General features: G+C 48.5%; 1 protein-coding gene across 1 annotated transcript in view; it reads right to left on the bottom strand.

The window, feature by feature from the left end:
- Nucleotides 1-18,480, bottom strand: part of banp (BTG3 associated nuclear protein) — a 34,507-nt gene that overhangs the window by 10,056 nt on the left and 5,971 nt on the right. The window contains exons 7-11 of the mRNA XM_084477139.1: nt 18,032-18,271; nt 15,718-15,873; nt 12,467-12,585; nt 9,920-9,991; nt 7,833-7,877 (exon numbers count right to left, since the gene is read on the bottom strand). Of these exons, the coding sequence (XP_084333265.1) occupies nt 7,833-7,877; nt 9,920-9,991; nt 12,467-12,585; nt 15,718-15,873; nt 18,032-18,271 (632 nt within the window). The remainder of the gene's footprint in view (nt 1-7,832; nt 7,878-9,919; nt 9,992-12,466; nt 12,586-15,717; nt 15,874-18,031; nt 18,272-18,480) is intronic.

Here is an 18,480-nt window from a genome sequence, read left to right as displayed (position 1 = left end):
AATGAGCCAATCGCAGTACACTGTGACAAGAGAGGAGCCAATGCCAGTTGACCATGAGTACAAATGAGCCAATCGCAGTACACTATGACAAGAGAGGAGCCAATCGCAATAAACTATGACAAGAGAGGAACCAATCCCAGTTGACTATGAGAACAAAGGAGCCAATTACAGTACACTGTGACAAGAGGAGCCAATCCCAATTGACTGAGAACAAAGCAGCCAAAAGCAGTTCACTATGAGAATGCAAATCCCAGTTGACTGTGGGTGTAGGCAGCAAAGTCAGGAATCAGCAGTTAACTGATGTGTTAGCTGATGTGTTACTACACATCAGTTCAAATGAGGTTAACTGGAAAGTGGAGATCATGTTGTGTCTTACAATCGAAAAAGACCTGGTACGGCTCCACGAAACACAACCACGCCTAACATACGTGACACATTCTGTGCTCAGTGTGTCTGCAAAGGCCCTGCCAGATCTTAGGCACATTAGTTATGGTTACAGTGCAGCTTTTACCAATTGGGAATTGCAAATAATCCGCTGTTGGCTGGATGTGCGGCTGGCTGGTCACCCGACCGTGTCACGATGCAAAGCAGACAAGGTGCAGACCAAAAATGCAGGGTTTGAAAAACAGCCCTGCTGGCCCTCGACAGATGGAGCTACAGGGATAAGTTGGCCTTCGTAAGCATCTTCAATTCCCCACAGAGCGTGCCAGTTGCGATGAAATGAATACATCGTTTTTTCGAATGCTGTCATGGCTTCAGCAACAATGAAACCAAGATACTGAGGAAATGAAGAGCAAAGCGAGAGAAGGCGACCTAAAGAGAGGGGAGCGGAAGAGAAAGACAGAGCAGCAGAACAACCACAGCACTAATGTACTAATGCAGAAAACATTCAGGTTACCAATAACTGAACGTGTAAACAAAGCATCGGCCAAAGTGCTGGTTCATTTCAAGGAGCTGTAATGCAGAAACCATGCAGGTTCCCAATAACTGACGGTGTAAACACACCGTCAGCCAGAGAGCTGCTTCACTTCAACCAGTCTTCTGGTTAAATATGACAGCAGTTAAATTAAAATAATGATAGTATAAGATCAGCAACACAAAATGATCCTGTATGCATGCGTACTGACACTGTAACACTATCCTTTTTTACTAATACACTGATCTGTGGCCGATCTGTCATTCCGACTTCTTAGTCATTTGGAACAGCATTGCATTATTTCCCAAACTCAAGGGAGGTCCCACTACAGTATGCGGCGCATCGACTGCCTCTGGTGTTTGTTCTAATGATCGTCACGACACGAACCCTGTGAACTTAACACCCTTACTTTCCACACAAAACAACAATCCTTCTCTTTTTCTGTCCTTATGGAAAAAAAACAAAAAAAAAAACTAGAGCCAATCCACCAATCTGGTTTCCCTTTATTCCCAATGGAATACCTCTGCCTCTCTCAGCACTCTCCAAAGGAAAGAAAGAAAAGAAAATCACCCAAACAACTGCAGGAGAACAAAAGTTGGGGAAATGAGAAAGGAAACAGTCGGAGCCCAGAGTGGCTGGAACTTCCTCTGTGTGCTTCTTATCCGTCAACAACATCTGGGTCTAGGGTCCTGCTGGCCGAGGACAGATGTCCAGCCCGAACCATCTCGGGGTGTTGGGGGAGAGGGAGCAGGGAGAGAGGAAAGGCTAGGAGAGGAGGGAGAGAAAGAGAGAGAGAGACCTGCAACGCAAGTGGGCAGAAGCACATCAGTGCTGAAATCCACGCACCATTGGGGTTGATACAACATTCTTGCATACCTTCTTACCGACCGACAGAGTTTGGAGGCAAAGTCGCCCAATTGTGCTATAAAGATGATTAGGCGGCCTTAATTCCCGATTTCCGATTTAACCGTTCAAGTTGTAAATAATTCCCGTTTCCCGGACCACCCGTTGCTTCCCACGCCCACGCCCATGCCCGCCCGCCCCCACAGCACCCCGTTGTTCACAGAGCGGAACACAAAACCTGCATCCAATCAGGCCCCCCTCACACATCCCCCACGACACCACATCCACCCCAACACAACGTCTGCTTCAAAGGCTTGGAGGGTAGAGGTTCCATCACAAAAACCAACATGGCTTGAGTTCAGATCCACAACAAGAAAAGAACAGAACAAGAAAAGAAATCAAGGGCTTTTGGACCAGAATAGCACTAATAAAGACGTACTGCTGTGATGAAGGATCCGGTTCTGGTAGGCAAAACGATCTTCAGAGACATTTCAGGGATCTGCATCACGCATCTGAACTTTACAATGTCAGTAAATTTCATATTTCATATGACAAGCTAGTTATGCTCAACTGTCGTGATCATAACTATCTTGTTTAATTCTAACAGCCGGTCCAATTATAGTCCATTTGATGTAACCGCAATGTCAAATGTTGCTTTCATTAAAGCACAATGCAAACATTGCTCAAAGGAGAAACCTTTTATACGGTCAAATCTTATTCTTTGAAGAGGAAGGAGAGGAATCAAACTGACAGAGTTGACAACAAAAGCCTGCTGGTACCAATGAATCAATCACTCAACGTGGTTGACGTACTGTGCCCAACAATGCTAATCCAACCAATATTCTCCCAGCTGCCCATGGGACATAACGGTAATCTCCCATCACCACGGCAACCATTTTCCTCAAGTTCTTCAGACAGTGCATCTGTCTGCATTGATGAGTATTTGACGCAACTGCCGGAAATAAATAAAATAAAAACAAGTAACGAGGAAGACACCATTTAGAAGAACACGCCAAGCTCAATTGTTTCAACGTGGCCGTCTGCCCCGTACAGCGGGGCCAAACGCAGCTCCGTAGATGCATAGATCACACACACAACCTTATCTGAACCCGTGTCCCAGACACCAGGGTCAGATATGGCCATTCCCGCGTTCCCTGAATCCCCGTTGAGGATGTGATAAGGGGTCTGACCGCTCAGAGGGTTGTTGCTGTCCGGCTGTGTGATGGTGCAGATACGAGCGAACGTGATGGAGGGCAGCGGTGGATGTGCACCCTGGGGGGGGGGGAAGTGAGATGGTGACTCACCGAGCACTTACAGCTGGAAATACTGAAGATTAAGGCCGGTGACTCAGAAAGAAGGAAGAGATCCCTTGTCCGGGCCAAGGATGCATAGCCTACATCCCACCAGACAATACTCAATACGCAAACTCCCTGACTCATCCCACACTATCTTCACTATTTGCTCTCAAGGTGCAAGGCCATTTGTGTTTTTTGCTGAGAGGCGAAGTCGGTTTTCCCCGCCCAGATTGTGTTATCTGGTTATTAGAGCAGATGGAGTATGCTTCGTGTGAAGAATCGGGATCATGTAAGCGCAAGCGGTGCAAGATCTCAACAGAGGTCACGTCACCAAGGCCCTGCGCCGGACAGCGCGATCCACCAGTAAACAAATCAGGCCGACAGCCGCGACAACAGCCAAGATTGTGACACAGAGAGCAGGGACATGGGGCCTAATAAACACAGATTTGTGGCCCTGTCCGTATTTGTGTTTTCATTTTATCGGTTTCCCCCTAATCCTTCTCTTGGACCGCTCATGTTTAATTGCACAGCAGTGTGCAGCGCACACGCACACGCACGCGCGCAGCGTTTACTGGCGGAACCGGGAGGGGTGGCGGGCCAGACAATGTGTCCGGGTGACCGAGTTCCCGCAAAGAACCAGAAACCGCTCAGAGACAGGCCACGGCGGGGCCCAGCTGCCCCAGATACAACCCCGACCCGACCCTCTGCTCTGCTGATGGGGACGGCTCCGTGAGGGCGGCAAGGGCGACCTCAAAGACAGCTTCGCCCTCTCCCCTCTCGACTCGCTCATAATGGAAGGCAGGGCTCCGCAGCATCCCGGGTCTTGACTGGATCTTTATAGGCCTCTGCACTTATTTGGATTTGGGATGGATTCCGCAAGGAGCTTAGGGGCGTCAGCGAGGGAGAGACGACTTTTAACTCTTTGTTGTGTCTGGGTCTCGGTGGTTAGCGGTTACTTGGTGAAATGTCACGATGGATTTAACTCGGATCGCATTAAATATCAACCGAAGAGTAGCAGGCTCCCTGGTGCTTGTACATGCGGAGTGTGGAGGAAGTGTACATCTAACCTAACAAGATAAATGGCTGTGCAGTGCCTTGTTTAAGGCCCTTAATACTCACTTAAAAAAGCAAGAGACAGCACTTGCAGACATACCGTTAGCAGGCTATGTCTGCCTCTGCTTCCTTCCCCAGCCAGTGCATTTATCTGACATGCCTCCATGTGGTCTATGTCTGCAGGGTTGGCTCACAGCGGAGAGGGAGAGGCTTGGAGATAAGGCTGTGCAGACAGTGAGAGCAGTTAAAGATTGTTTTAATAGTTTCATATGTCTCTCTCTCTCTGCTCCCTCACTCTTTTTCTCTCCCACTCTCCCTCTCTCCAGCAATAGCACCAGGAAGACATTTTGTCCAATTTATTGGACGTGAGCTTTGCTTTCAGTCTGGCTTTACTTGGACGGTACAAAGACACAAAGGTCAGGCGTATGAGGCGAACAAACATGTGGACTGAAACAGCACAGATCTTGTCTGATTGTGTACACACACACACACACACACACACACACACACACACACACACACACACACACACACACACACACACACACACACACACACACACACACACACACACACACACACACACACACACACACACATAAATATCTCTATATTTGGAAAAACGTATCCGCCTTTAACACAAGCGTAACAGATTGACTCTGCTTCAGCCAACCTACAACCTCCAGCCCTACATGATAAAACGACTGTTGACAGAGACCGGGGTTGTACTGAAGGGGCTTTCAGAGTAGGTCTTGGACAGACACACATGCGCGCACGTGCACACACACCCCATGGTCCTCACCCCGGCACCACCAGGGGGCCCGCGAGCCAGATGTGAGCGGAGGAGGAGGGCAGAGGAAGTGAGAGGAGCTCAGGGAACCATCTTCCTGTCTATCTTTAGCGCAGGGAGAGGAGAAGGAGGAGGGGAGGGAGGGAGGAGAGGCGGAGATGGAGGAGGAGAGGAGAAAAGTGGGAGATGAGTAGAGGGAGGAGGGGAGTAGGGGAGGTGGAGAGGAGGAGACAAGGAGACAAGGAGGAGAGGAGGAGAGAGGAGTGGGATGAGACAGGACCTGGGGAGGTCTGGTCTGGCAGAGCTCCAGAGTTATATAGCGTAGGCCTGGCTACAGTAATGCAGTCAGAGCACTGTCCAGAACCATTACATCCTCCACAATGATGTCAACAATGCAAGGACGTGGGGGGGGGGGGTGTCTGCAAATGCCAAATGAGGCAAAGAAGGGAAATACATATTCGTATGAATATATATCAAGACGATAAACTCTCATGGAGCTTTTTTCAATGTTTCTGGCACTCGATTGGTGTTGTCCCCTAGTTAACATTGAAGGGAGAAATTCAAAGTTATTTTTCTGGCAATTTAGTTGCTGGCCAGAGCCAGGGGAAAAAGGAGTCCCTTCTGGAAGGAGCCGGTTTCTACCCACCCTCAGCACTTGCCTGATTCTAGACGAACCTCTTCCAGAACCTGGTAACCATACAGGGGCGGTCCACTGGAAGTATACAATGTTATAACCACCGTTTAACGATCACGAAGGAAACCTAAATCAAGGGATAAATCTACATTCATGCAAATGGGTTAAATAGTGACTTCTTAAGTGGTATATCTAATGCAATGCTGCAAAAATCGGAAACAGGATTTGGTGCAGAGCGGTGCCAAGATACACAGGAGACAGACTGGAGAGCTGCCAGCGGGCTATGAAAACGAGGTCATTTGAGGACACGCGTCTGTGTGAGTCTGTGTGAGTTTGTGTGCGTAGATGCTTGGTGTGGGTTACACAGAGAAAGAGAGCGACAGAGACAGAGACAAAAGAGCTGGGCTGTGTGGTGACTAACTTACATGTCAATTGAAAACACACATCCAGCCTAACAGCCAGTAAAACAGACCAACCAATCAAAAATCAAAAATACACTGTCTGTGTCTATTGCGCACACACACACACACAGGAACACGCATGCTCGCACGCACACAGACACCAACACACTTGGGTATCATTAAGAGCTCCCCTTGATTGAATTGTGTGAGTCGTGTTAACAAGCCACTATAATAGATACACACATTATAAATGCTAAATGATAAAAAAATCATAGAAAATAAGAAATGATATAAAACACATTCATAATATTAATAATACTGAATTGAACGTGCTGGAAGGGAGCAAAGGCGTGAAGGCTTGTGGGTTTGTTGGTGCAACCACGGGCACTAAAGGCAGCAGCATCCTCATCCTTCTCCTCACCATCATCATCATCATCATCATCCTCACCATCATCATCATCCTCATCACCCTCCTCCTCCTCCTCCCTCTCCCTCTCCCTCCCCCTCTCCTCCTCTCTCAGACGTTATTTTAGGAACCGCTGGCAGACAGCCGCTCCCCAGACACACCTGACGCATGAGTCTGCAAGCGGATCTCTCTCTCTAGCCCAGGGCTGCTCCTATTGGCTGGACACCAGGCGGCGTCGCCTCCAGCGCGGGGAGCGTGAGAAAGTGCTGCGGCGGCGGCCGGGGGCCACGCTCACAGACAAACAGCGTGAGGACATGAATCCTGGATCACAGGCCCGCTCGGCTGCAGCCTGTATATGGACCGAAACGGTCACACACTCACAGAGTCTCTCTCTCTCTCTCTCTCTCTCTCTCTCTCTCTCGGGACCTCCGGCGGGAGGAACACAGAGAGAGAGACAGGAGGAGAGCCAAGACAGGGCCAAGATATCCAACTACGGCATGGGAGGCGATGGGGTCGCGGAGGAGCGGAGAGGGGCTGCAGCTAGTGAGGGATCGGGGAACGGCCATGTATAGTCCATGTGTGTTCTTTGATATGTGTGTTGCTATGGTGACTGAGTTCACAATTTATCGATTGTTCAATTTTTGTTATAAATTGTTATCGAACCAAGTGGTTCAGTCAAATTTCGATCATTTTAATCTTTAATATCACTTTTTCCCACATTGAAACCAGCTGACTGGGAGTCATTTACATAAAGAACCCTTGTGATTTAGTGTCTGGTTGACATTTTTGATTCAAGATGAATGGTTGTGTTCAAATTAGTTCAACGTGTTTTACTGGTGGTCATTGATATTGATATATAAAAATCCCTGCAAAAACGACAATTGGGCAACATCCATGTGAACACTGTGTCTGGTTCCTCTAATCGCCCCCATCCCTTCGCCGGTATTCCCCTATGATGACTCCCAGCAGCGTGCTGAGGTGTGTGAGAGCTGATGGGAGTGTTCGCCAACAGGATGAGCCGTAAGAGAGGTCTTAGTGTGAGGTCCAGTAGGGCTCTGGGGCTGCATTTCAACTGAAATGGCCTCACCCACTGGTATAACAGCATAATGCATCAACTAGAAGGCGAGTCGAGTATGTGTTGTGTTTGCGTTTGTGTTTAAAGGTATTATTATGGGGTCTCGTTTTGTGTTCGATTTTCTCTCTTTGTTTCCTACATTTAGTCTAAAGCCATTTATGAGCTCATGTCACCTACACTAGATTCTTGATTTTTTTTAATTCTTCTTAATAGCAGAATTGAACCAGTATTTCTGTAATGAGGCGCCTGTGGTATTTAAGTTTTTTTTAAATACAACTAATTGTATTTTTGGCATCCAACATTTACAATAAAGAAAAATATATATGTTTGCGTGACTTGATTGAAGTGACTCCAGTACCCACCACCACTGGAGACATGCAGGGTTAGCTAATCGTTTAATAGTAGAGGTGAGTTCTTACCTGTCCGTCCTGGCTCACGTGAACCTGGTGGATCTGTAGGTTTCCCTGAGAGAGGGACAGAAACACAGCCGACAATCAGAAGGCATCTCAAAGTATTTCCGACAACAAACCTGTGTATATCCCGCAACACATGTACGGTGTAAAGATGTCAACAGCTGCACCAAAAAAAACCTCTTTCTCCTGATTTACGCGTTCAGGAAACCTCTCTTGTCGTGGGATTATGTTCTTGCTCAATTCCGTTTTTACCCACGTCTCACGCTACTGTCACAGAGAGTACGAGTGTGTACAGACGAGGCAGTCAACCTATAACCGATCAACGTGAAACAAGCTATGTCTGAAGAGTCGATTTCGAGTTGCCTTTGGTGCCGTGAACTCCCATTGTTGACGAATGTAGAACGAAGGCAGACTGCGACCTGCTCTGGGACTTGTTTAACTCTGCTTTTGGGCAACAACGCACATCTAAAAGCGTGCCTCTGCTCTTCTGCTGGACAGACACGGGTTGTAAGCACGGGGGAAATAAATGGATGCCTTTGGCTCCGTCGTTGATTCAATGGGAAAAACAATAACTCAAACTGGCCGTGCCGGTACGAAATTAAATCGAACATTGTGGCAATATAAAACGCTCTATCCTAGCTATCGTTGGCGCTTGACTCATTATGCAGACTCTTGATTTGTGCTGGGAAAAAGCTTTTTTTGGGGGAGAGCAGCAGCTGTAGAAGGGCCCAAATGCTGGAGCAGGCGGGTGCATCGCCACACACACACACGTCCACAGCGCGCATGTGGTTCTGGTAAGACACTGTTGAAATTTGGAGAGTATATCTCATGTCCTTGGAGACGAGTCAAAAGTGAAGTAATTTCTGGCGACATCTTGTAGACCACCGAAGACAGAAAAGTACCAGTAGGCCATGAGGACAACAGCACAGTCTGCGCACTCCAGAATCCCAGCAGAGGACCACCAACCCCTGGAGCTCTTCTCCGCGGCATAGAGGGCACGCGATAGACCCACTGCACACCACGAAAGTTCAACTTTCCCCCGGTCTTAATTCAGTTACGGGGAAACGTCTAACGCAGTTTAAAGCGGTTCACGCTGCCATATGGGCAAGGAGTAGCAAAATCTCCCAATAGCTCATTTCCTTTTCAAGCGCGCTGAAACCAATGTTCTTTGATGGCCACAACCAAAACACACCGACTGAGTGACGGCTGGGAGCATGGGGATTCTGTTGCTAAGCTTTGAACTCTAGAAAACAAACAATATGAAGGAGTACGAGCGGGGAAGAAGGGAGGGGGGGAAAAAAGGGTCCTGGCCCACGCCACAAAGAACAGGAAAGGAGCCGGAGCTTTCCTGTCTCCAGTCCTCGAGTCTCTCTTGCTCTTGTCGCACGGCTCCTCTCGTCGCAGCGAGCGCTCACTGCGTCCCGACGTTAAAGATGAGGAGAACACACGAGGTGTCGTCTGTTGTGGTTCTTTCGGCCGCGTGACGGACGGCGGTGCACTCGGAGCGAACTCCCGCCCTGTGTTTTGAGAGTCCTCCAAACCAGGGGATTAGGGGATCTTAAATAGACGATGCTGATACGCATGGAGTTGGCTGGTGGCCGACGTTGGCAAGGTACGGTGGGTAGTTTGCTTCCCCCCCGGGGGACTTGAACCCTGGTTCACCAGAATAAGCGGCAGCGTCTTAATCCCTCCAGTCACACGAGAGCCTTCATCTACGGCGTCGTGTTGCTCTCTGGTTCTGAGCAACTTGAGCTCATTACTGCCACTTTGCCCAAATGGGTTTACGCAAAACCCAGTTTTTGGAAGAGAAAAGAAAATCACTTTTCTTGAACGTTTAACCTCACGTTATATATTGAGATCAGTCAGGGAACAAAACGTTATGCCAAACCTATAATTAATCACCTATTTTATCCCCTGCATATGGTATTCGGTGTCTTAGCATGTTAGGGGGAAATGTTCTCTTGACACCCAAATTGGATCCCATTATCATCAGCTGTGGTTCTTTCTCCACGGACAGTTACACACTCTGGGCAACACACACTAAACACTCAACTTAACACACACTAAAACACAGGGCGCACGTGAACACACACCTCGCTGTCTTGTGTGATCTGCACTTCCTCTCCCTGTGGCACCTGAGCGATGTGTAGTTGACCTTGGGGAATCTGAGGGGAAACAGGCCGGGAGAGAGACAACGATCAGGGAAAAAACATAGAAATACACTTTGTCCCCCACAGGGGGCGCAGTACCATGTTACCAGGTCAGGGCAAAACACAGAAATACACTTTGTCCCCCACAGGGGTTGCAGTACAAAGTCAAACCTGCTGTTCCCACACTTTTTTAAAACCAATTATTGCTAGACAGTCACGAGACAACGTGGTCGGACTGTTATCTCGTTCCGCATTTAAGAAAAACATGTGGGATTAATTGCATAACATGGTCTCTATTACCAACTACAGAGTTAGATATTGTATGAATTAAATATCAAAAATTATTATTAAGACATGCCGGCAGATAATTTAATTCCAATATGTGATTAATTACTTGCTCTGATTGCAAAAAGTGTGGGATCAGCCCCATGCACGAGGTTTTGCTTAATGACTCATTAAAGCAATCTTCCGTTGGCAGCGGTGAACTGCCAGACTGTGTGCATGTGTGCATGTGTGTGTGTGCATGTGTGTATGTGTGTGCGTCCCATTCCCTTTCCTGTATTAGTATCTCATTACTGTCAGCCTCAGCGATGCCATCTTAAAGCTCTTTGCAGTACTTTCCTTCTGATTAATGAAGTTAATCTTAATCTTATCTTATTAGGGTTTTTATTGAGACAAATATCAGGTCACTACCGTTTAATTGTACTCATACTGACTCTCTCCCCCCCCCCCCCCACGGACGGGGTAGCCCTCCTCCTGCGGTGTCTGCTAGGCGAGACCCCTGGTCTATGTGAAGTTAGTGTGAGGTAGCTGGCTGGTGGGCCGTGGCATATGGGAGCATGGCCATTAATGTTAATCTGTTCCTCGTGCTGGGGTATCGCTTGCGTATTGACTGTGAACACATTGTCGTTAGGGTTGTTGATCCCTTTTTATCATGCAATGCAGACTTCCAACAACAAATTTGCCCCAGACTGTTCGTTAAAGAGGTTCCCATGTGTGTTTGTCTGTGTGAGCTGTGTGTTTCTGGTCAGCACTTTATGTGATTACCTAAGCGGAGTAATCACATCACAATAAGAAAAATAAATGACAAAAATAATAACTGCCTGAATGTTCCGACCTTGGAACTGATCTGGACATGTGAAGTAAACACAAGGCCGATATTTTTCTTTGCAACGGTAGAGTCTGTTCTCCTCTAAGGCAGCAAATGCTGGTCCCTGAAGCCAATCCTGCAGAAGTCTCTAGACGGGTGCTACACCAGAATGCTACGTGCAGCACTAAACATCAGCAAGAGTACACATGTTACTAACAGTAACCTGTATGAAGGATTACCAAGGGTCAGCGAGAAAGTAGCTTCCAGGAGAATGAGACTTGGCGGGACACCGCCAAAGACAACCAAGAGCTGCCAGCCAGCATACTGGTGCTGTGGGAACCAAACCATGGGCATCGGTCTCGAGGACGTCCTACACTAACCTACGTGGATGTACTCAAGAAGGATGCAGGAGCGCAAAGTACCATTGAACTGGCCAGATGTATGGAAAATCGGGATGACTGGAAGCGACCTAGAGGGAGATATTGCAGAGGGCAGCTCCTCCCAACGGGACCTGGCCATCGTTTTCCCGAGACGGCGGTGCGGATGAGAGGAGAGCCAACGTCGGCGCCCGGACGCACATGTACTGCCGACCCACCCGTGGTGTTGTAATGGGTCTGACCTCTGACCCCTGCAGCTGTACAAGGTCACCGCCTCCCCCACACACAGGCCTACCACTCCCCACCGCTGCAAGAATGCACATTGAATTCAGCGGCGCTTGGCATCCCGTCGATCTCTACGCCGTCCTACGACGTAGTGTCGCTACGTGTTGTTTTGTTGTAGCATGTATTCGTTTTTTAGAGCAAACAAGCATGAAAGCCTCGACTACAAAGTCAAGTGCTTCCAACGTGCGCCAAGAGAAACAGCGGCTCGTCTCCCGACAGCATACGGAGGAAAGCCGTGCATCCAAACACGGGCGAAGGCCCCGTTAGAAGCGGAGGTGTCCACGGAGGAGCGCATCCTGTTCCCAGCACCTCGTGAAACCGCCCAAGGAGTCTGCCGGCCGTATGCTACTTTCATGTCCGTTTGAAGGCTTCAGGAACAGTCAAGAGATCTGCTTCTGAAACGTCCATAAATACGTCCATGTCCGACACCTCAAACCTTTTCTAGAAGTCCCATCTGGCAGGCATATTGCCGCACGGCGCCATGCAAACCAAAGGCAACCAGGGATCACTGGAACAACCGGGGTCAAGCCTTGGTCAAGTCGCACTGCAATGATTCCATTTTGTGTTATTTTATGTCTGTGCATCTTTATTTAATATCCATGTCAAGTTTTTATTTTGGTACTTTATACTACCGTGTACTCGCCAAACAATACCTGAAAAGTAAATCATGGTCTTCCTGGTTGTGACTGAGAGGAACTAAGCAAGAGAAGAAGAACTAGAAGAGGAGGCTCCACTCACCACCTGCACCTGCCCGTCTTCCCCGATGCGGTGGATCTGGACTTGCTGATTGGCCAGGGAGTAGTGCAGGGTCTGCTGGGTGGTGGTCTCCATGTGGGTCGTCTCGATGGTTCCCCCGTCTGGAGAGACAAGGAATCGCACGCATGTTTAGATTGAAAGAGTTCAGTCAAGTCAGTCAAAGTGTCAACCACCGTCAGGAACGGCCCATCACTGTTTGTTCTCCTTCATTAGTCCTGGGGGATTCGTTAAAATGCATATTGAAGAAAATATATGATAAAAATATTATCAAAGAAATACGGTCAGAAATAAACAGTTAACATAGACTGCATATAATACAGGTTAAATCGGATTAACCTGTATTATATACAGTGCACGTTAAATCAGATGAACCTGTATTATATACAGTGTATGTTAAGTCAGTTTAACATACACTTCTAAGAAGCTATTTGAATCCTAAGCCGACATTTTGAAACGTGACGTTTTCAGCTTATTGCGTTTAACTTTGGCTATTGTGTAGAAGTATTGACCAAAGGACGTCTCTATAGAGAGTAGCACTGCTGTCTCCAGGGCACATATACATCACTAGACCCTGCGTCACATCACTGAAATTCAGAACATCTTGACAATATCCGATATCTTTTGAATTTAAACAATGATTATACTATCCCACTACTATCAACTCTACTTTGATGTGTGGTTCTTTAAATACGCCACACAACTGCAGCCATATGCTGCTCCACATGGCACTTTCAATTTTCATGTCGGGACATTCCTGGGGGGGGGCGGTCAGTACTGTAAAACCTGCGCAACGTGGGGGGACTCCGCCTACCCGCGCCAAGCCGCGAATCGCTGGCGAATGAAACTATTTCAGTTTTAAAGACATCGCAACGCAAATAACTTATTTGTGACTATATAATTATATATCATGCTTCAAATCGTGGCCAGAGTTTAAGTGTCAGTATTTTTGGCGGCATTGCATCAAATTGAACACGTCGCTGGTATACCGTAGTGCCGTGATACCCTGAAGCCTACCGCAGACAACGTGACAAATGAGGACGTTTGTGTATCCTGACAGCCTCCTTCCGACCACATCTTCCACCGGTGTGCAGTGGGTGGACTTGCTTACATAGATAAGGAATAAGGCAGGGGGGAACGCACACACACACACACACACACACACACACATGTGGGAAAAGTGATGGGGGGGAAACCCCAGAGCATCTGCTAGATGATGTAGTGTTTACACTTGATCAAATTCACCTAAATACACAACAAGGCTTCTCCAGCCTTCCCAACACACTGGCAAGCTCCAGAACAAACACAACCTCCTGGCCTCAGTGTAAACAGAGTCTGGTCCCATATACGTGCACACACACACACACCGAGACCCCCCCCCCACACACACACACACACACACTATGACATCCACAAATCCATGCACACACTCTCTCACACACACACACACACACACACACACACACACACACACACACACACACACACACACACACACACACACACACACACACACACACACACACACACACACACACACACTCAAGGATACAAATGACATAAATGGCCACTTAACTGCAAAAAAAAAAAAAACTAAACAAAAACCACGCCACCATTCCTCGTTCGGTCACACAATGAAAACAAGACGGCGGTAGGAGCGGCGCTTTGGCAGAGGGGGTCGGGGCGCTTCAAGGTCTCCGCTGCGCTCCCCTGGACTCTGCCGGGGCTCTCTCCGACAATAAACAGCGTTGCCCTGACACTGTGCACGCCCCCGCACGTGCACAGCCCTCAGAGCCGTGCTGTGTGTGATGTGTATTGTGTAGCGTGGGGGGGGGGGGTGCCGGCCTGCATTTCCTCTCGCAGCGTACTTATAGCAGCTAAACGCTGTGGCCAGGTGGCTGATGGGAGAGTTACAGTGCAGCCGCGTTCACCGCACGCATGTGTGTGCATGTGTGTGTGTGTGTGTGTGTGTGTGTGTGTGTGTGTGTGTGTGTGTGTGTGTGTGTGGCCTTAGAGAGCGAGGCCTGGCGCTCTGTGAGTTCACAGGATATTTGGGTTTCCCCTGCAGTGCTCTGTCTCTCAGAGGTGAGGGGTGAGGGATCCCAGAGATAGAGAGGGGGGGAGAGAGAGAGAGAGAGAGAAACAGAAACAGACGCAGAAAGAGAGAAAAAAGCGAGAGAGAAAGAGCGAGAGAGAGAGAGAGAGCGAGAGAGAGAAAGAGACAGAGAGACAGAGAGAAAGAGTGAGAGAGAGACAGAGAGAGAGAGAGAAAGAGCGAGAGAGACAGAGCGAGAGAGACAGAGAGAGAGAGAGAGAAAGAGCGAGAGAGACAGAGAGAGAGAGAGAGAGAGAGAGATGATATATTTCAAGGTTGATTTTGTAATTGTATTTATAATGTACAAACTCAATAAAAAAGAAGTTAAAAAAAACGAGACAGAGAGAGACAGAGACAGAGAGAGAGAGAGAGAGAGAGAGAGAGAGAGAGAGAGAGAGAGAGAGAGAGAGAGAGAGAGAGACAGAGAGAGAGAGAGAGAGAGAGAGAGAGAGAGAATAGGGGACAGCAGGGGCTCTTGTCTGCAGATTACAACCATCTGCATCAATACCTAGCCCCTGTCCCCGGGCCAGGGCTTCCTGGGGCTACGAGGTCCCGGCGGAGCGGAGCGGGAGGACGTGGGAGGAACACACCCACACTACGGCCGCTGGAACCAACTTCAGGAGTCGGATATCATTTCAAATAGTAAAAAGATTTATGCTAATCGAATGCTGATATTACTGCATCACCGACATGAATTCTTTGGGGAATTTGTGTTGGCTAACGCGAGCGAATCTTGCCTTGGCCAGATTCGTGCATGTGAAAACAAAATGCTATTCTCATGACACGCCTGATGAACAATATAGTCTACGCGCACGTTAAAAGCGATTAACATCAGCCGCGATGCGAACATAAGGCATATTCCTATAACAATCGCACCAGTGAAAAGATGGACGTAATACTCTAAATATTCTACGTACTTAGAGGAGTCAACTTTACTGCAGTTTTACTACTATTCCGAGTGTTAAATTGTTTAGCGGACGGCTGTCCGCGGATGAGGGGTGTTATGATAAGTGCGTGTGCTTTGGAGACGTTAGTTTCCATGTTCAATAATTCAATTATCCCCATTTTCATAAAAAGTTGGTATCAAAAACATCTGTGTGTGTGTGTGTGCGTGTGTGCGTGCGTGCGTGTCTCAGCGTACCAGTGCTGGAGCGCGGGGTCCTCTTGGAGAAGCTCTTGACGGCCAGGCTCTGCCCTCGCTGCTTGCGCCTCCAGGCGGTCCGGCACTTGGAGTCGATGCTCTGCTTGATGCGGTACCAGTCCGACTCCGTGATGCCGAACTTGTAGAACAGATGGCCTGGTGGGGCACAGGGCGACAAGGAGTCACTCACAGCCGTCCAATCGGGGCACGCGCTCGAGGTGCTGTGAAGTGATACTAGCCTCTCCTCAATGACTTTGTGATTGACGCACTGCATCATGGGGGTTATGCTAATGATACAGGACCCGGGCTGGGATCCAAATGCACTCGCATAAAGCGATGACGGAGGTCGATCGGCGCTCTACACTTTCTTAAAATGACACAAATGCATTAATGTTGTCTTCTAAAAAAAATACATTCTCGTAATCATGACTCATAGTGTTTTCGTACGAGCATCCATCCAGACATGGTGTCATTCACAACGACCACTAATATGACAGCGAGAGCTTGAGGTGATTTAGCTGGAACGGATTTGGTTTACTTGAGGACAGACGCAGCAGTCACACATCATCACTCCACCCACACCGACTGTCCAAACTTTATGTTTTTGGTCTTCTGCCCTACCTGTTTGAATATGTTACCCTGAATTTGTAACCTGCCAACCGGTCTATCAAAACTATCCACCATTGGCTGGTAGCAGGTGTTCACTGAGGACACACTTCAACACACACACACACACACACTATTTTTACCAGCAGTGAGCCTGAGAGAGACTGCAGCGCAGACTTAAAGTGTAAATACATTTCAGACAGGGTAACCGCTGCCAAGAGGGCTTTAAGCAACGACTGCGGTCATTTAGGACTGTTTAAATCAGCCAAAGATGCGACTGCTGCACAATTTAAAGTCCCCCGTCAAGTCCCCCGTCACAGACATGCACGCATATGCAAACACACACACACACGCGCGCAAGCACACACACAAACGCATTCGCACACACACACACACACACACACACACACACACACACACACACACACACACACACACACACACACACACACACACACACACACACACACACACACACACACACACACGTATCTATAAATATCCCCTTGCTGCAGTCCCAGCACCATTCCTCCCCCCGTTCGGTGGAATCAGGACTCAAAGTGTCCACAGAGGGATGAGTGGCGGGTACCCGGGTCCCTGGGGCCACATGTGCTTGTCATTTACAGTTTGGTATGCTATTAAATGTGTTACGCATTAATGCGTGCGTGTTGGGAGATGTTATGTGTGTTATGCTAACCTGTCCTGGGAACGCACAAGTACAATCACTCTCTGTGAAAGCAAAGTACAGAGAGGGCCCAGCCCAGAGGTTGTTGGAGTGGGGATTAAGAGGAAACAGGAGTGTGTGTGTGTGTGTGTGTGAGTGCGCGTGCATGTGCGCGTGCATGCGTGCGTGCATGCGTGCGTGCATGCGTGCGTGCGTGCATGCGTGTGTGTGTGTAGGTGCATACTATTGTGTGTGTGTGCATGACATGCATGGGAGAGGAGGTTAAATTGTGCAGCAGTCAAATCTTTTTGGTGATTAAAATAGTCTTAAATGACCACAGTTGTTGCTTAAAGCGCTCCTGGCAGCGGTTAGCTGGTCTGAAATGTATTTACTCATTAAGGCTGCGCTGCACAGTCCCTCGCAGGCTAACTGCCGGTAAAAATAGCACAGGGGTCATGTAGCTGCACGCCATTGTCTGTCATGGCAACCAAAACCATCCCCAGACAAAGGCGTTTTCTCCGAGCCAACTACAGTTTACTTTGCAGCCTCAGCAGATTTCTGATGTGCTTTGATAGCGAAGTTAAAGCAATTTGCAACTTTCACATATGTTTTAACCCTTACCACCATCATTGAGAACAGATTCACATTCATACAATGGGGGGCCAGGCAAGAGGCAGCAGCCACTTGAGGGAAATAAGAAAAAGGTCTGAAATATTAAATTAGCCATAATACTTTGGCTAAAGTGAGAGAGGCTGATGTGGAGAGGCTGATGTACAGTACGCATGGTACTAAGTATGCTAGTAGATGGGGGTCTGGATGGTTGGATTGGTGGATGGGCGTGTGGATAGAGGGATGGGAATATGAATGGGTGGAGGTAGAGTATGTGCGGTAGTACTATGTATGGGTGGATGGACTTGTGGATGGGCGGATAGGTAGATGGGCGTATAGATGGGTGGATGGGCATGTGGATAGGGACATGGGTGGAGGTATAGTACGTGGGGTAGTGCTATGGATGGGTGGCAGGGCAGTGGGCGCGGGACTCACAGCGGATGCCGTAGATCATGAGGGGGTCCAGCTGCTTCTTGCCGTGCTTGCCCTGGCCGGACAGGTTGGACATGGCCTGGATCTCGCGGTGGAACAGGTAGTCCAGCAGGGTCAGGGCCATCTTCTCCGCCGTTCGGCAGTTGGTGGCGATGTGGAGCATGTCGGCGGCCGAGATGGGACACCTCACGCGCATCTCCAGGTTGTTCTCGTCGCCCAGCCAGGTGCCTGCCGGGAAGTCCTCTGGAGGAAGGAGCGGGAAGAACCAACTGACGTTTCATTTGGGGTTTTGGTTTGTGGCTCACAGTAGTACGGAAAACTTTAAGACTAGAGATGGAGTCGAAGGCTATCCTCGGCAATCGGCAATCCTTACAGTACATGAATTACATAAATAATACATTAATGAAGTTAACTAATAATCTCCGAAACAACATTTAAACGTACACATGTTC

Source organism: Micromesistius poutassou (assembly GCF_964030765.1).
Source record: "Micromesistius poutassou genome assembly, chromosome: 13".
Taxonomy (NCBI): domain Eukaryota; kingdom Metazoa; phylum Chordata; class Actinopteri; order Gadiformes; family Gadidae; genus Micromesistius; species Micromesistius poutassou.
This window is presented reverse-complemented; position numbering and strand designations above follow the sequence as displayed.